This window comes from Camelus ferus, chromosome 5 (assembly GCF_009834535.1).
Source record: "Camelus ferus isolate YT-003-E chromosome 5, BCGSAC_Cfer_1.0, whole genome shotgun sequence".
In the NCBI taxonomy this organism is placed as follows: Eukaryota; Metazoa; Chordata; class Mammalia; order Artiodactyla; family Camelidae; genus Camelus; species Camelus ferus.
Window position 1 is genome coordinate 90,635,836 of NC_045700.1, and position 26,433 is coordinate 90,662,268.

At 36.8% G+C, this 26,433-nt stretch overlaps 1 protein-coding gene across 2 annotated transcripts in view; it reads left to right on the plus strand.

The window, feature by feature from the left end:
* Positions 1-26,433, plus strand: part of DIS3L2 (DIS3 like 3'-5' exoribonuclease 2) — a 321,890-nt gene that overhangs the window by 81,570 nt on the left and 213,887 nt on the right. For both annotated transcript variants that reach the window (XM_032480492.1, XM_032480493.1), the window contains exon 6: positions 12,703-12,937. In XM_032480492.1, the coding sequence (XP_032336383.1) occupies positions 12,703-12,937 (235 nt within the window). The remainder of the gene's footprint in view (positions 1-12,702; positions 12,938-26,433) is intronic.

Here is a 26,433-nt window from a genome sequence, read left to right on the forward strand (position 1 = left end):
CCACTAAATCTCAACACTTACCTGTTTCTTCCTCCCAGGAACTCTGTTTTTGGAAGTTCTATCCAGTTCTTGTCTGTCTCTCTGTCCCCCCAGCACCCTGGGTCTCTCTCTGTCTCGGTCTCTGTCTCTCTCGAACTATTCCCTGAGGTTTGCTTCTATTTAGCTTCTTGCCTGACTTCACTTTATCTGTTCCTGAGTTTCAGAACTTGATGTGATATTCTTCCAAATTATCTTCCCTACCTCTCTGCTCATTTCTGGCATCAAAATATTGAATACCTTGCTATGGAGTTTAGTTAGATTCTGCTGTGTTCTGTGAACTGTCTCTCCTCTAAGGGGAAGCACACCTGCTTCTTACACCTACTTCTTGGTGACCAGGTACAGAGGCTTGGTTGTATCAGGGTGAGGTGTGGTTAGTTAGTTTCTTGTGGTTGCCATGCAGAAGAGGAGAGAAGGCATATGTTACAGGACACCAGAATTCTGTTTCAAGTCCTGTGATCTCTTAGGAACACTGTCCAGAGACCCTAAAGCCGGAGTCGTCAGACTTCTGCACTCTTCCTCTCCTGCAGTCTAACCCTGGTCTGCACAGTGGAGGGCCCCTTGATGCAGATCATTTCTCCAAGAGCCCTTTCCCCTTTTTTTCTTAAAATATTTAAAACAAAATCAAACAATTAAAAAAGGTGGTTATATAGTTTTCCTTATTGTACTCACAGAGAAATAGAGGGAGACAGGTCCCGCTGTTCTAAGTTGTTAGAAACCTGATTTTGAGTTGGTGTGATCTAAGCCAGGAAAGAATTTACAGTGGCCTGTGAATGGTGTATAATGGAAGGAATTGGCAAGTAAAATGAAAATGGTCAAAAACAGTCAGTGGGCATTGAGAATGTCCAGGTCTTCAAATGATAAGCCAAAGAACAAAGAATTAGTTTCTCTAGGGAAGAGAAATCCACAAAAGCTTTTGAGTAAGAAGGTAATTTAATAAGATTTTTTATTTCTGTAAATGTGTAGGATGGTGGCACTGAGAATACCAGGCAATTTGTGGAAATATAAGAGCACTTATATTTGAAAGTGAAAAGACAAGTGAAGGATTTGGTGAAGCAGTATGTTTGGCAGTAGGAAGAGTCAAATATGGTAGTGAGGTTTTGAGTTTGAAAAGGCCTGGAAGAAAGTGGCAGTCATGTTGGTAAAAAAGAGAACAGGAAGGGGAAGTGATTTGAGGGGAAGGGCTGGAATGATTTTTGATATTTTAAGATTAAGGTGATAGTAGCACACTAAGATGAATTGTGTGGGAGATGTTGTATTGGGTACCGTATTAAGTGTTGCGAATGTAACAGTGAACAAACGCAAAAAAGTCCCTGCCTTCGTGGAGCTTGCGTTTCCCTGGAAAAGGACATAATAATGTAAACAAAATAGCATATGTAGCATGCTCAATAGTGGTAGGTACTGAAGAGGAAAAATAAATAAAATAAGAAAGCTATGAATTTGGGGGTGGAGTTGATATTTTTAAATAGGGTGACCAAAGAAGGCCTCCTCGAGAAGGTGACTTTAAGAGCTGAAGGCAGTGAGGGAGTATCCTTGTGAAAATCTTGGGGAACAGCAAATACAGGCCTGACGTGTTCAAGGAATAGCGAAGAGGCTGAGGTGGAGAATAGTTGGAGGTGCAGACAGAGGGATCATGGGGTGGGGGCAGAGATCAGGTAGGGCCCGCACATCAGGCAGGATTTGGGTTTTTGCTCTGGTGGAGGTGGGACGCCTTGGAGGATTTAGAGCAGAGAATTGACATGCTATGACTTACAGTTCATAGGCTCACTCTGACTGCTGTGTGCGGAATAGACTGAAAGAGGGCAAGAGTAGAAGTGCGGAAACCCCCTTGCGAGGTCTTGCCTGTATCCTGGTGAGAGATGACAGAGCCTGAACCAGGGTGGTGCCTGTAGGGCAGTGAAGATAGAGCTGATAGGATGAGCTGATGCATGTGACGGTGGGCAAGGGAGGGAGAGAGGGAGAGAGGGAGAGAGGGAGGAATTGGTCCATTGATAAAGATGGTAAGATTTTTGGCCTGAGTAACTAGAAGAGTAGGGATAGTTCTACTCCTGTTAACTAAATAAAAGGTACTTTTGGATTAACTACCATAGGCAAACAAAGTTCCCAGTAACATATATACCTTTAAGAATGTCTGTAATGTCTTTAAAATAATAGTATCCATGGTCATATTTTATAATGAAAGAAGCTTATTGGCAAGCCTTGTCAAGAACTCCCTGTGGAAATATCAATTGCTTTTCTTGGCTCCAAGGTATTTCCTGAACAGTGTATTATACTTTGTCCCAAGTGTGCCATTAAGGGATTTGAAAGTTTGTTAAAACATGTGTGGCAAGTGAGTGCTGTCACTTAAGCCCAACCAGAGGAGCCAAGAAACGAAAAGCGGCTCCTAGGTGGACTTCATGACATACATTAGCTCTGAATCAGAGGCTCAGGTAGTGGGATAGGCAGGGCATTATCCCCTGTGCACAAAGCCCTCAGCTGACACTGCTTTAAACAGCCCTTTCAGCAGAAAGTGCCTGTGGACATAGGCATATATAAATCTCTTTGGAAAACTCCATTTTACCAAGTTGATAGCAACCCCCTGCCCCAGGGGAGTGTCACAGAATTTATATGCTTGGAGCAGAATTTTCCAGGGCTAATATAGACTGGCTCTTTTTACAGGATTTAAAATAGCACCCTTCAGAGATAGCTTTTATGTTCAAGGAAGAGTTTTTCTATATTGGTACACAGGAAGACTATGAAATGTTTCGTGCTTGGAGTTTGGGTAAGCCAGCATGATGGATATGTTACTTGGCATTTTTATTTAGGATTCCATTTAAGTTGGTTACAGGGACTCTTTCTGTTGCTCCCCAGTTTTGAAATACATTATATTAATTATGAAAGGTAGGGAAGAAAAATCAAATAAATATCAGTTTTGAAGTGACTGGTTTCTTTATTCTGGTGCGTTTGAATTGCTATTTGCAGTTGATCTAATTGACAGCTCAGTGTAAACATCCTCCCACCCTCCTTCTGAGGGACAGATTGATCCTTTATTTACACTCTGCAGGAATCAGGAGATGTCCCTGGAATCTGTGCTCAGATCTAGGCTTTCTCTTCTTTATCTAGGCATTAATGATTTTCCTTGCTAAAACTATTGTTTTCAAATTGGTAACTGAACTTTATGATTATATTTGGGTTTATATTCATGAATAACATGAATTATTATTCATGTTAATAATTTAGACATGAAGGCCTAGAATTATTTTAGAAAAATGCATTTATTTAAATATCTTCCAGTTTTATTCATTTGCATATGTATTTATATTTGCTTTTTTTAAACTTTTTTTATTGAGTTATAGTCATTTTACAATATGTCAAATTCCAGTGTAGAGCACAATTTTTCAATTATACATGAACATATGTGTATTCGTTGTCACATTTTTTTCACTGTGAGCTACCATAAGATCTTGTATATATTTCTCTGTGCTATACAGTATAATCTTGCTTATCTGTTCTACATTTTGAAATCCCAGTTTGTCCCTTCCCACCCCCCGCTCCCTTGGCAACCATAAGTTTGTATTCTATGTCTATGAGTCTGTTTCTGTTTTGTATTTCTGTTTTGTTTTGTTTTGTTTTTAAACAGTTTTTATTGAGTCATAATAATTATACAATATTGTGTCAAATTCCAGTGTAGAGCACAATTTTTCAGTTCTGCATGAACATATATGTATTATTGTCAGATTTTTTTCTCTGTGAGCTACCATAAGATCTTGTATATATTTCCCTGTGCTATACAATATAATCTTGTTTATCTATTCTCCATTTTGAAATCCCAGTCTGTCCCTTCCCATCCCCCACCCTCTTGGCAACCACAAGTTTGTATTCTATGTCTATGAGTCTGTTTCTATTTTGTATTTATGTTTTTTGGGTTTTTTTGTTTGTTTGTTTGTTTTGTTTTTTTTGATTCCACATATGAGCGATCTCACATGGTATTTTTCTTTCTCTTTCTGGCTTACTTCACTTAGAATGACATTCTCCAGAAACAGAAACATCCGTGTTGCTGCAAATGATGTTATACTGTCAGTTTTTATGGCTGAATAGTATTCCATTGTATAAATATACCACATCTTCTTTATCTAGTCATCTGTCGATGGACATTTAGGCTGTTTCCATGCCTTGGCTATTGTAAATAGTGCTGCTATCAACATTGGGGTGCAGGTGTCATTTTGAAGTAGGGTTCCTTCTGGATATATGCCCAGGAGCGGGATTCCTGGGTCATATGGTAAGGCTTTTCCTAGTCTTTTGAGGAATCTCCATATATTTGCTTTTTATGATGGTAAGTTTCAACTGTGATAAAATGATTGGTGTCTCTTCCGTGGTTTCCAGACACAGTGCATTAGTGCAGGACAGTGCAGTATCAACATTATGTAGACAAGCATCTGAATTTAGCTGGCTCTTGCTGCTTGGTAGTTATTTATTTCTTGTAATTTTTTTAAAGAATGCTTCTTTTGCAGCCAATTCAAGTTTTTCATGTTCTCTTCAGAAGAAAAGTAAAGGAAACCGATATTTATTGAGCATATTTTATATGCCAAGCATTTTGGGAACCTCTGGGGGATATAAAAAATGAATGTAGCGTGGCTTGCTGTCTGGTGGAAGAGAGAAATATGCCAAAAAATAAATGGAATATATATAGCCTGATCAACAAACCATATAATGAAAGAATAGTTAAGGAATAGTAGTGGAACAAAGGAAGGAAACAGAACATTTCTTAAGAGATGGGTGAAGTTAGTCAGAGAAGCATTTACTGAAGAGCTGGATCTTAAATTTTGATTGGGTATTTGCCAGACAGGCAAAAGAAGCAGAGGCATCATGCATTGGGTGTTAATGGTGGGAGATGGCAGTGCAAAGCTCACTCTGAATCTTTTTGCAGGAACTCTCCCATAGGAGTGTCCAGGACTAAGAGCAGTGGACTTAGAGCCCTAGATCTGTGTGCATGTCACAGCTCTGCAATTTAGTAGCTGTAGGATTGTGAGAAATCTGAACTTGTTTTTACCCCTGTGAGATGGAGATAATTATTCTGTGTATCACCCAAGGTCATTGTGTGGATCAAATCAGCTAATGTGTGTAAAGCACAAGGGAGATTGTACAGTAGGAATGTGAAGAGTGATAATGACATCCTTAGTGTTCGCAGTATTTGTAATTGTATTTAAATTCTCTCAGGTTCACTAACTCCTATCCTTGTGGAACCCCCTTTGAGTCTTTTCTCAGGGCTCTGTTCTCAGCTTCTCTTTTCAGTTGACGCTTGGCTTAATGATGCTTAGTGAAACTGAGATTCAAAGAGATTAAGTAACTTTCCCAAAGTGGTTTGCAGCAGAGCAAACCCAGTGTGTAGACTACAGTTCCTGCTCTTAATTACTTTTCCCTGCTTCCCCACTGGACTAACTTTACAGTAAAGACTAGGCTCATTAACTTGGCATTCAGAGCTCTTCATATCTACTTCTTCATCTACCTTTCTCACTCTTACTGCACATTTTCACTGTTACTTGCCTTTCCTAAAGGAAAATTTGCATTTTCTTATCTTGCTCTTGCATAGGTGTCCTTTCCCAGCTTAATCTCCTTTATATGTGTTCACCTGTCAAAATCCTGAGTGAGGCAGGGCAGTGTAATGGAATAAGCCAGGGCAGGAGTAGAGTGGATCTGTTTTCTACTTTCCCTCCCAGTCTTGATCTGTTACAAAGGGCAGGACCAGTGGACATTCATACCAGCAGTGTAGTGCTTGCTGTGCATTCTTGCTAACATTTGATATTGTCAGGATTTTTAGTTTTTGCCTATCTGTGGTTTGTAGTGTTATCTCATTGTGGTTTTAATTTGCATTTCTTTGATGACAAATGAAGCTGAGCACCTTTCCATCTTTATTGGCTATTTGGTGATAAAGATTCACTATTTTGTTAAGTGTCTGTAAGCCTCTTCCCCATTTTCCCTATTGGATTGTCTTTCACTGATCTATAGGAGTTCTTTATATATTCTGGATATGAGCACTTCTACGATTTATCTTTTAACATTTCTTTTATGTTATTTTAGGATAAAAGGAAAAATTTAATTTTAATGGAGTTAAATTTATCATTTTCTTTCATGGTAGTGCTTTTTGGTCATGTTTAAAATGTATTTCCCTATATATTTTCTCAAATATTATCTTCTAAAAACAATTCTGCTAGCCTTTTAGAGTAGCATCTTTCTTAGCCATTTTCCATTCACATGATTGCATAGTGTCTCTGATTTAGCAAGCGTTCTTGTCTTCAAAGTAGAGGTGTTCTATAAGGCAGTTTGCCATTTCTTTGCTGACAAAGGACTTATGTTCCCCTTAAAGTACAGAAGTCATGCTACACTCACCCTCCTTTTCCAAAAGGTATATTTTTTACACTCTGTGTCTCTGAACTCAGGATTCTGGACTTAGGCCTATTCCTTTCAATGGTAGGCTTCTGATAGCCCTCTCTCAGTTTTATCATTAATAGTTTTCAAGGTTACTCCCAGGTACTACTGAAGAGGCCGGATTACTTCTCTCCACCCCCTAGAGCATAAGGATTGCAGCCTGCTGGAGAAAGGGGATCACCTTTTCCTCTCATCACACTGCCACTCCATTACATCACCCAATTGTACCCTCCAAAATGAGACAATAGGTAGATTATAGATCTATCAGTGGTAAAGTTAACTGCAGGGTATATCTGACAAACATTTCTGTGTGTGTGTGTGTGTGTGTGTGTGTGTGTTTGGGTTTGAACAGGGGGATGGTTCAAGGAAATTAAAATTAATAATATTATAGTGTGCTATTTCTTGAGCATTTTTAGTACCTTCAAGTGACACTTTTATTTCATATCAGGACTCCCCAACTGATATCTGCCTATATTTTCACTATTTATTTTTATTAGCAGGGCTTATGTGATGCTGATCCCATCCTGTTCATGGGACAAGACTGAGAGTGAAAAAGTTCTGTATGACCCGGTGATGTGATTTGATTCCCTTACTAATCCATTTCTGTCCTGTCCTCCAGAAACTAGACTAAATCTCCAAAGGAGAAATAATCTCAGTTGCAGCATGCACTCGGAATAACAAGTGCAGTCAGCTGCCTCTCTCAGGTCTGTGGAGGAAACCAGAGGAATTTAAAAAGTCCTCAGTTAACCAGGTCAGTAATATATGCATTTTCCTGAGGCCCCCCTCTTTTCACTCTGAACCCAGAGCTCTCCAGAATATGGATCAACCTGAACTGGTAGCCTTCAGCACCAGACTTTATCCTCCTTACTTGTACATTCTTACGGAGTGTTTTCTGTTTGTTTGTAGATGCATATTTTTCTGTGGAGGAAGTGTTTATAGCTTTCACCTGATTCTCAGGGGGATCTGCTAAACTTCAAAACTGAGAACCACTGAACTAGGCTTTTCAACTTTTTCAACGTCTGTCCCACAGAAGAAGGCCTCTAACTTTACAGAGCAAGGGAAGATTGGGCTGCTACTTTCTAAGCCACATACTCCTGTGTCTGGAAATTGTTCTGAAAGCTCTCTTGCTTCCTGATGGTCTTTCACATCCATTTTTTTCATTTTTCTACCCCTTTATCTATCTGTTTACACATCAAATATTGACCACCTAGATTGATTATGCAAGTTGCTATAGAATATGCAAAGATATATAAACTATAACTGATGAGTATATAGTCTTAACAGATGAGGTAAATCACATATATAGACAACACTAGTATAGTGAAAAAAAGTGAGAAGTGCTGTAGAAGAGGTAGATATAAATTGCTTTGGAACTTTAGTTAAGGGAGAAATTACTCTTGTCTGGGGCAGGTAGTAGGGCATGAGGATAAACTGAGAAGACTGTGGTGGATTCTGGGTTATAGAAAATCCAAGCCATTTGTACTAGATCTTTAGAGATTGGTAGATTTTAGTTACGTGGAAATGTTAGATGCCACCTCTGGTTCTTTAGTCATTCAGATGAGACTTGAGTATACACTGTGTCAGGCCTACCATGGTCTCTTCATGGAGCTTACATTTATCAGGAAAGGCAGACTCTAAACAGGACATATCCTAATTAATTGCAATTCATTCATTCATTCAACATATATTTGAGTGGTTACTAAATGCTGTTCTCAACTGTTGGAATATAGAAGTGAGTAAGCCAGCCTCTGTGCTCATGAAACCTACATCCTAATTGAGAGACAGAAAGTAAATAAGTATGTAATACATTGTCAGGTAGTGAAAAATAAAGCAGAGTAAGAGGATAGAATAATAACAGCAAGGTGGGGCTGTTTTAGTTGATGTGATCAGGGACCGCCTCTCTGAGAGGAGGATATTTGAGCAGAGACCTGAACAAAATGAAGAGAGCAATCCCTGTGCATAGCTGGGGAAAGAGTTTTCCAAATAGAGGGAATCGTAAGTGCAAAAATCTCAAGATGGAAGGTTTTGGTATTCTAGGAATAGCAAGATTAGCTGTAGGATTGGAGTGTAATTTGCAAAGGAAGAAGTTGTAGAAAATGAGAATGGAAAAATAGATATGGGCTAGGTTTGACAAGACCTTGTGGCATGGTGATGGAGACTTTGGGAAGCTTATGGGAGAGTGACATGATCTGATTTGTTTTAAAAAGGTCACCCTAGCTGCTTGGTCCAAAATGAAAATCAGGAGACCAGTTATTGCAGTAGTTCTGCAAGGAGATAAAGGTTGCTTGAATTTGTATAATAACAGTGGAAATGGCAAAAGGATATATTTTAAAGGAAGGGCCAGTGGGCTTTCTTGATGGACTGAATGTGGGGTGTAAGAGGGAGAGAGTCAAAGGTGATGCTGTAGTTTGGTGCCATCTGCTGAGAGGCAGTGCTGGGAGAAGAGTGGGTTCTGATAGGGACCGAGGGTACTCTTTAGGTGCCAGCTGACATCCAGATGAAGATGTCAAGTAGGCAATTGGATGCAAGTCTGAAATTCAGGGGAAAGTTGAGGCTTGAATGTCAAATTTAATTTTTTGGAATTAATAGTGTATAGAGAGATTTAAAGCAATGAGACTGGATCAGATCATGTAGGGAGTGAGTGTAAATGAATCCTCTGCCTAGTGTTGTTTAACATCTTCCTCTGTTCCCTGTATCAGGTCAAATTCAAGTTCAATTTAGGGGGAAAATACTGCATAGATGGTGGAATGTACTTCCAAAGTATAGTGCGTAAGGAAGCACTTTGGTTCTTTCTCTTTCTATGGTATTTATATTGATCAGTGGGTTCAGGTATTGCTACTCTCGCCCATCTATTATAAAACTCCACCCCAATCAGCATTTAGCAACCATTGATGATCATTTTCTGAATCCATTATTTCAGTAGTAATGACAAAATGGTAGTAGTTAAAGTCTTTCCTTCCTTCTTTTTTTAAATATATATGTATTTTTTTTCTTGAAGTATAGTCAGCTTACATGTTGTGTCAATTTCTGGTGTGCAGCATAATTCTTCAGTCATACATGAACATATATATATTCATTTTCATATTCTTTTCCACCATATTTCCTTCCTTCTTAATTAGCTGAAACTCTTAGTGCCTAAAACACCAATTCTTAAGTATAGCTAATCTAAACCATGGAGATTATCATGGTTTAAAGTCAGAACTGAGTCGGTTTTGAAATGTACTGTACACAGTTAAGCTTGCTGTACTCTGGTTACTTCTTTCTACTGGTCTCCTCTTCCCGTTGACTTTTCCTCAAACTTTGTATGTGTAAGCCAAAGCATAATTCTTAATATGTAGGTAGGCAGAATCATAGTGATTACAGAATTCGTTTTGTATTTTACACGTACACATACATACAAAGACTATCTTTCATTGTGGGATAGTTGAGCCTTCAAATTTTATAAAGTCAGAATTCTGGTTGCCCCTGTAATATTTTCTCTATGGTCTGTGGGAATCAAATCCTTTGTGAAACCGGTGACAGCAATAAATACATAATAGAAACCAAAGGCCTAGACCCTTTGCTTGACACCTTTCCAAAAGACCACATTTTACCTACGAGTCTTTTTTTTTTTTTTTAAGTTTTTTGTTTGTTTGTTTGTTTTACTTTTGTGGGGGGGGGTTATTAGGTTTATTTATTTTTAATGGAGGTACCAAGGATTGAACCCAGGACCTCGTGCATGCTAAGCAGCTCACTCTACCACTGAGCTATACCCTCCCCCTTACCTACTAGTCTTAACTCCAGAGTGTCAGTTGTTTTCTTTCACCCTTGCCCCCAACTCTTCTCTGTCTGAGATAAAAGTATGTATAGTATGATGTAGAAAAACAGTAGACCAGTGGTAATGTTGTAGCCGTCGTGCTTCAGGCACCATATGCCTGTGTACCTCCTGCCTGTGCTTTGGGCTGTTCTGACAGTGCCCAAGGTTGTATTAATTCTTTGGAGATATCAAGGGCAGATCTTCTAAATGTTACTGAATTTGCCAGGCACACTTAAGGAGATTGAATAGATTTGCTGATTTGAGTGATAGCAGATTCTTTTCCTTCTCTAATCCGTCAGTGAATTCTCTGTTTTTTGAATGATATACTTTGGGTCAAATATGAAAACCAGGACTCAAATGTCAAGGCAGAAGTGTCGAGAGGAGAGCTGGTTTTATAATTGTATATTAATTTAACACTTAGCTTTTGCTTCACTCTAATGTTCTCAAGCAGGAAGGGGCCTGAGGGGAATCTTTTTTAGAGGTTTCTGGCCTAGCCAGTTGAACATTTTTAGTTTGTTTGTTTGTTTTACTATCAAAGAAAAGGATCCTTGTTTTTTGGGAAATAATGAGCAAACCTGGAAATAATGAATAAATGAATGAATGAACAAATGAATAAACAAATGAATCTGACAAGGGTCAGAACATGGCAAGAGTTGAAAAAATTTCAATAAATGTATTCAGAAATTAGGAATCAAGTTTTCAAAAAGGCACAGTTTTGCTCAGAAAAATTCACCATTGTATACAAGTTTTTCTGTTATCCCATTTTCATGAAGTCAAATTTTTTAAAACTTTGGGAATAAATTCTCTCTATTTATAGAATATATAATATATAGATATATAAATATTATATTCCATACCTATGTCTATATATATATTCTATGTATTCTATATATAGTCTGTATTCTGATTGTGAATATCTTTGTAATATTTTACTTTGATTTTCTGGGTGTATATATAATATTCATTGTCTGGGGACTAATGTTAATTGAAATCTGTGACGTTATAATGTTTTGGGAAAGATTTCTTTTAATAACTTTTTCTACCTTGTATAAAATGAAGATCTTTCATTAAGCATGATCTTTGTGTGATCTAATTCGAACATTAATCTGGTTTGTTGAAGGCAAACATCTAATTTGAAACCTCAGGGTTAAACTCAGAAAAATATTAGACCTCTCAAATATAAACACGCAGAGAAACTGCTAGAAGCTCACTCACTTTATTCAGGTCTCTGCTCAAATGTCACTTCCTCCAGGACACATCCCCCCAGTCACCCTACCGGCTGAACAAGCCTAACTCTCTAATAACCAGCATTTCCATATTATATATTTTTTCACTAGCATTTTTCACTATTAGACTTTTGATTGTGAACGCTGTTGTATCCTGGCCGCTGGGAACAGCACCTGCACCATGAAAGATACTCTGTAATGATTTGTTGAATGAGTCAGTTGTTCACCGTCTGTTCTAGAGTATAGGCCTCATGAGGATTCCTGGCATGAGATTGACCTTCCAGCATTTGTTTGAAGGAATGAAATGAACATGCTACCAATAGTGATCAAATTCATATATATATGATCACATCTTGATGATATGTTTAAATTGCACATTGATTTCTCACCCAGCAATAGATTATTAAAAGGATATGGTGTTGTAAGTAACATCTAGGACCTACAAAATCTGCTGTCTTTTTTGCTAATGTAGATGGGCAAATTTGCAATAGGGTTATCTTTTTTTTCCTAGTGGGTAAACAACACTTGGTGTATTTTAATATAGTGCCCACAGAAATCAAAGAGTACTGTCATATGATTGTCATGTGACTAACTCATTGAATGGATTAGTAGCTGGATTCTTTTCTCCTATTTGCTTCATTTTTTAAAAAATGAAAAATATTTGACATATTTTGTAATGCTTCATTCTTCTAGTGTAAATGTCTGTCAGTTGTGTGCTTTCTCTAGTGATCTCAGGCCTCAAAATGGAGAATTAAGGTTTATATTTTTTATGAGAACATTTTATAAACTTTTGTTCAAAATTTTGTTTTTTCCACTTCATCTTATATTCTTGTGGTTTCATTTGTGAGTGTAGTGACATACTATGTTGAGTTCTTTTATCATTTCCCAACATTCTAATTGATCCCATGTGATGAATCCTTATGAAGCAGTATTTGTGGTATTAAAGGCCTTTGGGGGTGAGAGGATGAAAATGTACATCAGAAAAATGAGAAGTGGATATAGCATTGGTCTTGGGCATCTTGAAGAGCTGAGCACCAATCTGGCGCTACTGGATTGATCATCTCCATAAGATAGTCTGTGTATCTGGAGAATAAAGATCCTTTTTCAGACTACATGGTGAGTGTCAAGTGCTTCTGAATGTGCAGTTTTATCCTTAGGAGAGAAAAGTTAAAAACAAAAAATCTGTTCTTTCCCTTTTTTCCCTCTAGTGATTTAGCAGAACTTTTCTATTTTCTTCAGGTAATTAAACCAGAGAGCAATGACAAAGAAACAGAAGGTGCCTATGAATCAGATCTCCCTGAAGAGCTCTGTGGAAGCCATCTCCCGCAGCAGTCCCTGAAAGGCTATAATGACAGTCCTGATGTCATTATAGAGGCTCAGTTTGATGACAGTGACTCAGAAGATGGACATGGCCACACGCAAAATGCTCTGGTTGATGGTGTTAAGAAAATCTCAGTTTGTGTTCACGAAAAAGGTGAGTACTGGACTGCTCTTTGACAATTTATTTTAGTAGATGGTTTTAAGTATTGGAATTCTCTCTATGCTACAGAATTAATCACACATTACAGTTGATATCTTCCTAATTTCTGACCTGTAGCTGCTTTTAGGCAAAGGGGATCTTTGACAGGCTTCCAGCTGCTGGTTGTGCAGAGGGGATGAAGTTGCTGCTGGTGGTTTGTGTGGTCAGTGGTTGCTGTTGTCATTTCCTAGTAGGTTTTGAGTTGTGTTGATAGCTAACCTTGAAATTTCCTGTGATGAGCCCAATCCCACCCTGTGGGTGGTTCTATGAGTAGAATTAAACCAATCTTTAAAATCCTTACCAAAAAAGCACTTCATTTTACCCTGGATTTTGCTTTATTTTAACTCAGAACACTTTTTAAGTATTTCTGTCATTAGTGGTGGGAATGGATCACCTTAAATTTGATAAGTGGATTATCGTTACAAAGTCTTTTGATTCTGAGCCTTTAAAAAAGCCAGTCTTATTTTCTCTAATCAAAATTTAAGCCATGGGTTCCCTGGATGCAGAAAAAAGCCTTTGTAAACACATAGATAAGGAGCTGTGTCCAAGGGCCCTACCTGGCCACACTCTGGGAAACTTGAGGGAAAATAGCAGTGAAAATCGGAATATTTCAATGTATAGATTCTAAGAGGTTTGAAGTGCAGGAATATGTTTTCCAGCCAAATTGAGTTTTATGCATACTATGAAATGGAAAAAATTTACCTGGCTAGGCCGACTCGATTATGAGCTTTTTTATCAGGAAGTTGCCTCTGGCAAAGTCCCTGTGAAAGGCTAGAAGAAATGCCAGAAGATTACTAAAGGAGGATGTTCAGCAGACACCCTGTGATAGGGACTGGTGAGCACCTCAGTGACATCCTGAAGAAAGTTGGAGGTGACTTCAGGAAGTGATTGCATAAGGGTCATCCTGTTTCTCCACTGCTGATGAGCTAGTGATCTGTGGGCACTGAGCATTTTCTAAAAGCTTTGTTGCTTTTTGGTGCCAAGTACTCTCATACAGAAGGACTCTGCAACTTTGAAATTCTTTCTGAATGAAGGGGCTACTGCTTCCTCACTGTCCTACCAGCTGTGCTGGCCTGAGGGCGCCCAGGTTCCTTTTGTTTTGTGGCTTGCTTAGATAAATAGTAGCTCACTGATCAGGGCCCAGCCGATTTCATTTGGATGTTATTCTTTGAAAATCTGTTCTTGTGATGATTTTTTCTTCCTTCCTTTAAAAAACAGTTGGATACTGTGACTCTCTTCTGAGAGTACGTGTGTATTATCATAATGGTGTCAGTACTGTGAGTCACGTCTTTTCTATGAGAAGAGAGGGAAATAACCAGGACCCTAAATAGCCAAATCCTTCATCAGCAAGATCACCAAGGGAGAGAGATCCTTGAAGGACAAAGCCAGGCAAAGGCGTACTTTAAAACTTACTGAGTATTTGGCCCAAATCAACTTCGTGGAAGCCTAGCTGAGGTGATTAGACTTGGCAGGCCTCAGCAGTATCTTTTCCCCTAGGCTCCAAATCAAAGGGATAAGATGCTATAATTTTTCATTAGTGATTGGTATCAATACAAGGGCAAGGGAATATTGATGGATGGAAGTGTTGGCAGAATTGATGCCTGGGGTGGATACTAATGATTCACTTTGTCCTTCGTTTGGGAAGTTCTGATGCCAGACCTGCTCTTGATTTGTCCTCTGTTGTAATTCCCTTCCATCTTGCTTGCAAGTAAATATCATTGGGTGCTTTACAAGTCCACTGTATGCAGTTTTTTTCCTTACTCTTTTTACGGTCTTCCTATCCTACTGTTATTTATATTGCTTCCTTACTGGCCCTGACTGAGGGAACAGCCTTAATCCTTCCCTCAGTATCTGGTACCAATTTCTTTTTCCTGCCAGCCTCTAAAAAGAGAGTTTGTGAAACCGCATGGCTGTTTCTCATTTCTTGCCCTCTTGATATTTAGGAAAATTACAATTTGCTCTTTTAAAAATCATGGTGTTTTTTAGGATATTTCAACCAGCTTTTCTTCTCTGAATAATATAAAATCTGGTTACAGTTAGGATGTTAGTACTTTTTGCACCATTTAAGGGTTTGAGATTTGTTATTGAAACAAACCATAACCTTAAGAACATCATAAACTTTTCCTAAGACTTCTAGAAAAGTTCTTTGCTTTGTTTTGTAGTCACAGATGGATTATTAATCCTAGTTCAGATGTGTGTGCAAAAGAGTACTTTGTTTTTTGTTTTAATACCATGTTTTTTTCACCCAAAGCAAATGTTACATATTACATGTGTATGCATTGTATATCCCACTTTGCTCAGGAAACATTCGAATCTTTACGATAACTACTAGTGTCTCTGGTCAGTGAGCAGAGAGCCCCAGCTCTCTGCAGCGAGTACCTATCTTGCATTCAGAGAAAATTTTCTCTGGGCTTCTCAGACTTGTTACATAGTAGTTTCTTCTAGGAAGACAGCATGGATCTGGATCATCCTCAGGCCCTGAGAGAGAATGGGCCAAAGACCTGGGCCCCCTTTGTAGGTCCTGAGGCTGAGCTTTTACAACTTTCTGGGTAGTAGTGTTATTGTCAGCACAGAAAACTGCCATCTGTGTAGAGACTGGGACAGCCCTGTAAATAAATATTCTTTGGTGTCAAATAATTGAGTAGTGTTTGCCTCGTTAGAAAACTCCAAAGGACAAAAAACATGGTGACTAAGTGATACAGTAGCTCTGTGTCTTACATCTTTGGGAATTTTAAGAACAGTTGTGGCCTCTGAATCTTGTCGATTCTGACCTAATCAGACTGAAATGTATTCCTCCTATTCTCTACCTTAGTAGGTTCTGCCAGAGATCTTGTTTGGCTTTCTGGTCTGAAGACAAGCTTCTGCCAGTACCCTAATGACTGTACATGGGTTTGAATGTAGAGTCGGTGACTCTTTGAATTTTCTCCTCTGTCTCTGGCCACCTTCAGCTCTTCTCTGAAGGGAGAATCCACATGGAATCCTTGTTCCCTTCTGAGGTTTGAATCAGTGTATTACTATTCCTTCTAAGGCCTGCCCAAGTCAACTTGAGGAGTCAGGAAGAGCCCTTTTTCTCACTTAAAATTCATTTCCTTCCAACAACAGATTTGTTCAGTACCTAGATTTAAGTTCTCTTTCCTTGGATAGAAAGGAACTGTATTTCCCTCTGGCTGAGAAAAACAGATCCATATGATTATTCTCCTGTGATACTTTGGGGTTACTGAAAACCCTTTCTCCTGACTGTCTGGAAACCTTCTTTATCAGAGCTAATTATTTTCATTTCCTTTCTGCTAATGTTTCCAGAGTCCAAGATCAAATCTTCCCTATCTTTTTTGTATCTGAGTTCTCCACTGTGTATAATGATGATTAATACAAATAGAAGACAGTTATGTTTGCTTCAGAAATTATGTTGAAAATCAAATATATAGCAATTTCCCATCAACCATGATTTTTGGACAATGCTTTGTGCCAGTGCTTTAAAATATCATTAAAAAAAGAGTGAAGCCTTGTTCAGACCTGTGTTAGAAGTATACAGTGGGAATTTTTGCTTCCCTATCTTTTAGACTGACTGGACAATGCAGCCATACCACATGTGATTCAGGTAGAGACAGATGATCAGGACCTACAATGTCTAAGACCCAAATCCTGTGCTAGACCAGCCATTCCTCCCTGAAGTCCCCAAAGGAAATACATAAGCAGAGGATAAAGCAAGACAGCGGAGCAGTTCTCTATTAACTGAGGCTTTGCTCCAAGCCAGAGTGATTACGGCCACTTCTGCTAGCAATTCATGAGGCTTCTTATATCGTCTCATTCCTGCCAACAGTTAGAATTATCCAGCTTTCTAGTTTTTATAGTTTAGATTATGTTTTGTAAATTGCCCTTCCATATCATTTGTCTGCTGTTCCATAAGGGTTATTGTTGTTTTTGATTTGCAGGAATTTCTTAACTATTCTTTATAATAATCCCTTTTCCAAATCTTTTATCAACTCTACAGTTTTGCCTTTTGCTGAACTTTATGAAGCTGATTCTTTATTGATTGAGAGTATCATCAGTTTCTCTCCTCTAAATCTATTTCTGATGTTGAGCCATCCTTGAATTCCTAGGAAAAATGCTACTTAACCCTGATGTATTATTATTTTTTAAATACACAATTGGATTTATTTAGGTAACATATAGTGTAGAATTTCTGTATCATGTTGAATGGACCTATCATTTCCTTATCATTAACTGGTTTTTAGAATCAAGATTATATTAGCTTCATGAAATGTCCTGGTCAGGTTTTGACTGTTTACTTATTTCCTAGGACAGCTTGTATAAGACAGGAATTAACTGTTCCTTAAAATTTGGTAGAATTTGTTGTAAAATTGTCTGCACCTGCTGTTGTTCAGAAGGCTCTGATCTTTGCTCTTTCACTCTCTTTCATTCTAATTGGTCTGTCCAATTTCTCTCTTTTTTTTGGTGCCAATTTTGGCATAATTTAATGGGAATGTATACATTTGAATTTATGAGCATGTAGATATTCCTAATACTCATTAATATTCTTTAATTACTTAAAAAATCTCCTTGTGTCGGTACTTTTGCCTTTTTCCATTCTGTATTTTAATTGTTTGACTCTTCTTTTTTTCTTAACTCTTGTTTGCCAGAGATCTATCTTAATAATCTTTTCAAGAAACATGATTTTTGGTTGTGTTAGTTTTCTGTGTTTACTGTTGATGGTATTGTTCTGTGTATCATTTATATTTGCTCTTATCTTTGTTATTTAACCTGATTTTGGGGGTTTGCTTTTTTGTCATTTTCTCAACTTCTTGACTTGAATACTTCTTTTTAACTTTTCTTGTTTCCTTTGAAGTGTTAAAGCTATAAAGTTCCCTCTAAATACCCTTGCTATATCTAGGATGTACTTAGATATCTTTCTATATAAATACTTATACATGCAAATACGTATTTACACATAATAATCATGGATGCTTATTGGGTATTTACTATGTGCTAGGCCCTAAGTACTTTATAATTACACCTCATGATGTTTAATTATTTGGTTCTTATAGCATACCTAGTATGTAGTTCACAAATATTAATAATTTTATCTCAGCGATACTTGTAGTTTTTATTCTCAAACAGAAAGTTACACAGTTGGTAAGAATCCTTTAGAATCCTCTGATAGCTTTTAAAAAATATTAATGCCTGAATACCACTCCAGACATTCTGATTCTAGGTTGACCTGGCATTTTAAAAAAGCTGCCCAGAGATCCAAGGATTCTACTATGTAGCCAGAATTGAGTGGTCCTAGACTTGTCCTCTTAACCATTATGCTGATTCTCTTCTCACAAATAATAATACATATAGGAAAGGTTAAAGATTTCATGATAGTCCAACACTCAGTGTAATAATTAATTTGGTCAAGGATCATTAATAGATACTAAACCATTGGATGAAAGGTTATTGGAGATTAAGATATTCACATGGTGTCCAAGTATCATGCCACAGTTGACTTACTACTTAATAATTACACAGGGCAAAATATTTTTTTATAGTAGGCAGATTTGATAGTTACTACTTTAACCAAGTGGTCAAGCTTAGCCTCACCAATAGTGGGACAACCTGACATTTTGTGCCTTCTGATGGGATGCATTATTGTATGCAACATGATCTGTGATGTAAACATTTAGGCCAAAAATATCTCACCTGAATCAAGCCTCGCACCTTAGCCTCTAGTATACTGGAAATACAGGTGATACTGGAACTAGCTAAATGACACCTTGGGAGAAGTAGTAAGATAAATTCAATGTGAGACGATCTATAAGACAACCAGTTTGTACTCTTCAAAAAGTCAGTGTTGTGAAAAACCCATGTGAAAAAAAAGGTGAATTTACTTTATGAGGCTTTCTCTTGTATAACTTATCCTGAAATACCTTATATTTTGTCTCTTTCTTCTGGTATTCAGTTAGTGGTAGCCTGGGCCATTGGAAAGAGCAGTAGACTTGGGAGTAAGGTGAGCAAAGTTGGAGTTCTCCACTCTGCTTCTAAAATAAGGGAGTTGGGCAAAATTATGTCACTAGTTCATTCTAGCAAAAATGTTCTATGATTAAATATATTTTCAATAATGTTAAGTATTTAATCAGAGAGGCTGTGGTGAGTCATGGGCATAAATTGTTTCAGGGTTCTTCCATTAGTACTTGCTCTATCTCTTAAAACCATTACAGCCTGCGCTTCTTGCCTTTGCCATGTGTTTATTCATTCACTCGGCATTTATAGAGTGATTATGATGCTCCCAAAGCTCTGCTGGGTCCAGACTTTACAAAGATGAAACATGCATTCATCCATCTCTCTCATATATTTTTACTAAGAGCCTATCAAGTGCCAGATACCTTGTGCAGCTCTCTGTTCCCAGTGCTGGGGAGCTCTTCGGGAGGTACCACCCTGCGGATGCCTACTGCTTCCCCCTCCTCTTCTTTTTCCCCAGCTGCCCCAAGAGCTGCTGCTTTGTTTAATGCTGATTACAATAATTTGTATGAATTGCTTGCCACTTAAGTCTTTTTGCCTCCCTCACTGCAGAGTGATCTCTGCTTTTGTGTATATATCAGATAATCTCTGTTTTGAGTTTTCATGAAAGTATTTACACCTATCTTATTTCTGCTGCATTGCTCACAGAGCGCAGCAGCTTCAGGATTTTTGGCCTCTACTGCTGTCCTGCTCTCCTCTTGTCCTGTACTTTGGATCATATAAGCTACAGAAACAAATCAGCCCTCCACATTCTGCTTGTCCATCTCTTCACCAGGCTCTCTCATTTAGCAGGTGATGAGAGAAACTCTACGGCAGCCTATTTGGGAGTTTTTGTGATCCATCCTTACTATGACATGAACATATTCATGGTATTGGGTATTTTCCAGCTCTATTTTGTGATGTGTAATGTTTTTTAACTTTAATGCAGCCCTTTTCCCTTTATTAGCAATATTACCAAGAATATTAAACATTCTTGTGGAAGTTTAAACAAATTATCATTATAAAATCTAAGGAGGCAAAACTTTATTTTGTATTAAATAATGAAGGTAAATTTTGCTCTTCATTTAATTTTTTCTTTAGTTGCTTATCTGTTACTCTCCATTCTGAATCATCTTTTTGTTGTTATTTTTAATTGAAGTACATTGTTGATTTACAGTATTATATTAGTTTAGGTACACAACATAATGATTCAGTATTTTTATAGATTATAGTCCATTAGAAGTTATTTCAAAATAATGGCTATAATTCCCTGTGCTGTACAGTATATCCTTATTGCTTATCTATCTTATACATCATTTATATTAGTCTCCTACCCCTATATTCCCCTCCCCCTGCTGGTAACCACTAGTTTGTTTTCTGTATCTCTGAATCTGTTTCTGTTTTGCTATATACATCTCATTTGTTTTATTTTTCAGATTCCTCATATAAATGATATCATACAATATTTATCTTTTTCTGTCTGACATTTCAGTAAGCATAATATTCTCTAGATCCATTCAAGTTGCTATAAATGGCAGAATTTCATTCTACTTTTTGGCTGAGTAGTATGTGTATATATACTAGTATGTATATACACACCACATCTTATTTATCCATTCAGCTGATTATAGACACTTGGGTTGCTTCCATATCTTGGCTATTGTAAATAGTGCTGCTGTGAATATTGGTGTGCATGTATTTGTTTGAATTAGTGTTTTCCTATTTTCCAGATATGTACTCAGTAGCACAATTGCTGGATCATATGGTAGTTCTATTTTTAGTTTTTTTGACGACCTTCCATACTGTTTTCCGTAGGGACTGCACCAATTTACATTCCCAGCAACAGTGTACAAGGGTTCCCTTTTCTCCACATCCTTGCCAGTGTTTGTTGTTTATAGACTTTTGGATGATAGCCATTCTGGCAGATGTGAGGTACTATTTCGTTGTTTTGATTTGCATTTCTCTGATAATTAGTAATGTTGAGCATCTTTTCTGTGCCTGTTGGCCATCTGTATGTCTTCTTAGGAACAACTATTTAGGTCTTATATGCATTTTTTGATTGAGTTGTTTGTTTTTTTGATGTTGAGTTACATGAGTTGTTTGTATGTTTTGGTTACTAACCCCTTGTCAGTCATATCATTTGCAAATATTTTCTCCCATTTGGTAGGTTGTTTTTTCGTTTTGTCAGTGATTTCCTTTGATATGCAAAAGCTTTTAAGTTTAATTAGGTCCCATTTGTTTACCTTTGCTATTATTTCTTTTGCCTTAGAGACAGATCCAAAACATATTACTACAATTTATGTCAAAGAGTATTTTGCCTATGTTCTCTTCTAGGAGTTTTATGATGTCCGGGCTTAACATTTAGGTCTTTAATCCATTTTGAGTTTATTTTTGTATATGGTGTAAGGAAATTTGTAATATCATTCTTTTACACAAGGCTGTCCAGTTTTCCCAGCACTACTTATTGAAGAGACTGTCTTCTCCATTGTATATTCTTGTCTCCTTTATTGTAGATTAATTGATCATAGGTGCATGGGTTTACTTCTAGGCTCTTTATTCTGTTCCATTGATTTGTGTGTCTGTTTTTGTGCCAGTACTGTACTGTTTTCATTACTGTAGATTTGTAGTATAGTCTGAAGTCAGGGAGGGTAATGCCTCCAGCTTTGTTCTTTTTTCTCAAAATTGCTTTGGCAGTTGAGGGACTTTTGTGGTTCCATATAAATTTTAGTATTATTTGTTTTAGTTCTATGAAAAATATCATGAGTATTTAATAGGGATTGAATTAAACCTGTAGATTGCTTTGGGTAGTATGGCCCTTTTAACAATATTAATTCTTCCAATTCAAGAGCACAGGATATCTTTCTGTTTCTTTGTACCATCTTTACTTTCTTTCATCAGCATTTTATAGTTTTCAGAGTGTAATTCTTTCACCTTGTTATTTAAGTTTATTCCTAGGTATTTTATTCTTTTTGATGAGGTTTTAAAATAGGATTTTTTTGTTTGTTTGTTTTTTGTTTGTTTGTTTTTTGCTTTCTCTTTGTGATAGTTCATTGTTAGTGTATAAAAAGCAAGATTTCTGTATATTAATCTTGTATCTGGCAACTTTTTTGAATTCACTTGTTAGTTCCAATACTTTTTTGATGGAGAATATAGGATTTTATATGTATGGTATGATGTCATCTACAAATAGTGATGATTTTACTTCTTCCCTTCCAGTTTGGATGCCTTTGTTTCTTTTTCTTGTCTGATTGTTATAGCTAGGACTTCCAATACTGTGTTAAGTAGAAGTGATGTGAATGTGCATCCTTGTCTTTCTTGTTTCTGGTTTTAGAGGAAAGGCTTTTAGCTTCTCACTGATATTAGATGTGACTTTCTCATAAAAAGCCTTTATTATGTTGATACATGTTCTATCTATACCAACTTTGATGAGAGATTTTATCATGAATGGATATGGAATTTTGTGAAATGCTTTTTCTGTATCTATTGAGATGATCATGTGATTTTTATCCTTCTTTTTGTTAATGTGGTGTATCACATTGATTGATTTGTGAATATTGAACCATCCTTGTGTCCCTGAAATAAATTTCATTTGATCATGGTATATGATCCTTTTTACATACTGTTGGATTTGGTTTGCTAATATTTTGTTATACCTACATACATAGGTTATATCTCTCAGTATTTGTGTATTTAAAATTAAAACTAAGAAAGCTTTAAAATGCTGCAAAATAGGTATACTTCTAGTTGTGTTTCTGTGTATATATAAGGAAGACTTCAGATTTTAAAATGATTTATTGGGCATTAGTGAGGTTAATGAGATTATAGTAGATAAAACCACAGTCAAAATACTGAGGGAAAAAATGGAGTTAAATTCTAAAATGTACTTCTTTATATTTTAAATTTATTAAATAATTATCTTAATAAATTCTAGAAAACACAAGAATACATAAGCACACATTCTATTAGTTGTTAGAGCAGGACTTAGCAAAGGTATTCTGTAAAGGGCCACATAGGAAATGCTTCGGTGTCACAGACTTCTTTGTCACATCTACTCAGCTGTGTTGTTGTAGCCTGAAAGTGGCTGTAGAGAATATGTAAATGAGTAGACATGGTTGAATTCAGCCTGCTGGCCAGTATAGTTTGCTGACCCCTACTTTACAAACATGAGAAAATGAGAGTGAATGGGACGAATTATGTCTTAGTATTATTATGAAAAGAGTCTTGACCTTGTGGACCCTCTGACAGGATCTCACACCACACTGGGAGAACCACTGGTTTAAGCTACTGAAATTGATAGCTGATGATGCTGAATAAGACTTTAGTGAATGTTTTAATTATTCTTTACTGTTAGGAAAGGCAGCAGTTCTTCAGTTCCTTAGTTTTAAGTGGTTATTGGATTGGTTTTTTCCCTCATTTTTTCCCATGTAGTGCTAATTAAAATAATTCAGGTAAAATCTACTGCCTCAATCTTTTTGCTCAATTGTGGAGATTTTTGGAGATTGTGCCATGTTTTGACTGTAGCCTGGTCTGTGTGCATCTTAATTTATCAAACCTATTCACAGTGTGAATTATAGAATCTTAGATCCTCCTAATATGTTTAACAGTTTATGTATAGCATTATTGCACATTTCTTATTAGAAAACACTTGAACACTTCATGTTTTTTAAGATTAATTTGAAAGAAATTTTTTCTAGCAATTTTCTACATGTAATTGTTGATATATGAGAAAGCTCTTGTGGATGTTTTATATGTTTTTAAACTGGATACCTTAATGAATACTCTCATTATTTCCAGTAATTTTTTTACTTGGTGGTTTTGATTTTCTAGGTATAAAAGAATTTTATCTGCAAATAATAATTTTGCCCCTAACTTTCTAATTTTGCGCTTCTTATTTATTACCTCATTTCACTGGCCATTGCTTTAAGAACTGTATTACATAATAGTGGTGATTGCCTTCTTCCGGACTTTAATAGGAATGCTTCCAGTATTAAACCCTCAAGCACAGTGTTGGTTGTTGGCTTGAGACCTAGTTAACCAACTGTTCTCTTTCTTTTTTTTACTGAAAGTTATTATTGGGATGGATATTGAATTTTTCTTTCAAGACCTTTGAGCTTCTTTGGAGATTGTTTTTTTTTTCCCCCCTTTGGCTTGTTTACTTGATAGCATATAACACTGAATGATTCTTGTGTCTCTGATAGGACTATGCCCTCATTTGTACATGGTCTGTAGCATGTTTTAGCATGTAATTCAGTTCTGTTTGCTAATATTTATTTTTTTTTGAATTTATATTACAAAATGAGATTGGCCTGTAGCTTCTTTTCATTGTGTTTTCTTTGTTGTGTTTTGGTATCAGGCTCTATTAACTTTGTAGGGAGAACTGAGGAGCCTTTCTTCTCATTTCTTTGGAGTGGTTAGAATAGCATTGAGAATGATCAAGTATCTTGATGCTTGAAACATTTAAAGAACTTATACATGAAACATGGACTAGGGCTTTCTTTAGCTGACAGCTTTCTCCATGACTAATGATTATTGGTTTCTGTAGGATTTTTTTCTTCTTCTTGCATTAATTTAGTAGAAATTTATTTCTGCTATTTTTATTTATTATTAGTAACTAATCTCTACTTTTACCTTGTATTACTAAGGACTTTCTTTTAGGCATGTAAAAGAGGTGGTCATGTGTAGTTGCAAGTGTAGGTTGAAGTTCATGTCAGAGTTTGGAGTGAAACCGTAGTGTAAAGAGTCGTTGGCATAGTTAGTTCCTTGAAGAACTCCTCTATCCTAGGAGTTTCTTTAAGGGACTGCCAGAGGACAAGGGCCTACCTCTTCTTTTCTGCCACCTGAGTTCTCCTCCTTGAAAGCAATAAATATTGTTTATCACACTGTTCTCTGCCCTGTAGTCTCTGTAAGAAACAGAAACCTGTGGGTTTAAAAAATTTTTGTGTGTGGTAAAATATATATAGCACAAAATTTGAGTTTTTAACCATTTTAAGTATACAATTCAGTTGCATTAATTACATTCATGATATTGTGCAGCCATTACTGTTATCTATTACTATTCCAAATTTTTTTATCGTTCTGAGTAGAAAGTGTATAACTGTTAAACAGTAACTCCCCATTTCATCCACCTCAGCCTCTGCTAACCACTGATATATTTTCTCTCTATAAACTGTCAGTTCCTGATATTTCATATAAGTGGGGTCATACAATATTTCTCCTTTTGTGTCTGGCTTATTTCATTTAGCGTAATGTTTTCAAGGTTCATCTTTGTTGTAGCATATGTCAGAATGTCATCCCTTTTTATGGTTGAGAAATATTTCATTATGTTGAATACACCACATTTTGTTTATCAATCCATGTTGATGGACACTGGAGTTGCTTTTACCTTTTAGCTATTGAGTATTGAACAATGCTGAAATGAACATTGGTGAGTTCCTGTTTTCAGTTCGATTGGAAATATACCTAGGAGTAGACTTGCTGGGTCATATACTTAGCTATTAGAGAAATGTAGATATTTTAAGGAAATTATTTTGTTATTAAATACATAACTATTAGTATTAAATATGTAACTATTATACATAATAGTTAATGCATAAATATTAATATCAAATCCATAACTTTTATGTTGAGTTATAAGAAATCTTGAAAAAGTAATAATTACATCTTTTCTTTATTGAAATATAACTAGAGCTTGTCCAGTTCTTCCTCTGGCTTGACCTTTTCTTTCTCTTTTCATTTTTTATGGTGGAGTCTCTCCTACCTATTTTCTCTTTATTGTATCAATGGGCCAAGGGAGCTTGGGTTTTAGAACCTTTTTCTAAAGTTACAAGTAACTTATTTTGTAGAATATACCCTGACCCAATCCATTCCTTATAACACCTAGGAACAGACATGCCTGTCAGCCTTCTTGCTAGCACCTTTAACAAAAAATTGTTGAAATAGAAATGTAAATAAAAGGACATAATTTATATTAAACATTGTTCATGCTGTTATCTGGACACAGGAGTTCCCAGGCCTCTAGCATGTCAGTCATTACGTGTGCCTGCCCTGCTCCTCAGCTGAGGTGAAGGAAGACATGAAGGTCTCCGAAGTCACCCTCCCCTGGCTTTTTTAGTATCCTTTGCAGTATTGTGCTCCTGATTGCTTGCTGTCCGCTTTAAGTAGGTTTATACTTGGCTCCCTGGATTATTTAATAATCCACTTTTGGGGGGCTTACTGGTAATGAAAAATATAGATCAACAACTTTGTGGGATTATATCATTTTTCCTTATTTCCAGTCACTCTAGGAATCTTTTTTCCTAGTCCATCTACTCATCCCCCAGGTCAGGCCAGTCCATGCTGATGACAAGGGTCATATGTGTTTACAGTTATATTGCCATAGAAGTCATAGAATTCTGGACCTGTATGGGTCCTACAAGATCAAGTAGTCTTCTTGACAAGTGGTAGTCCACCCCTAGGGGCTTCCAGTGGAGTAC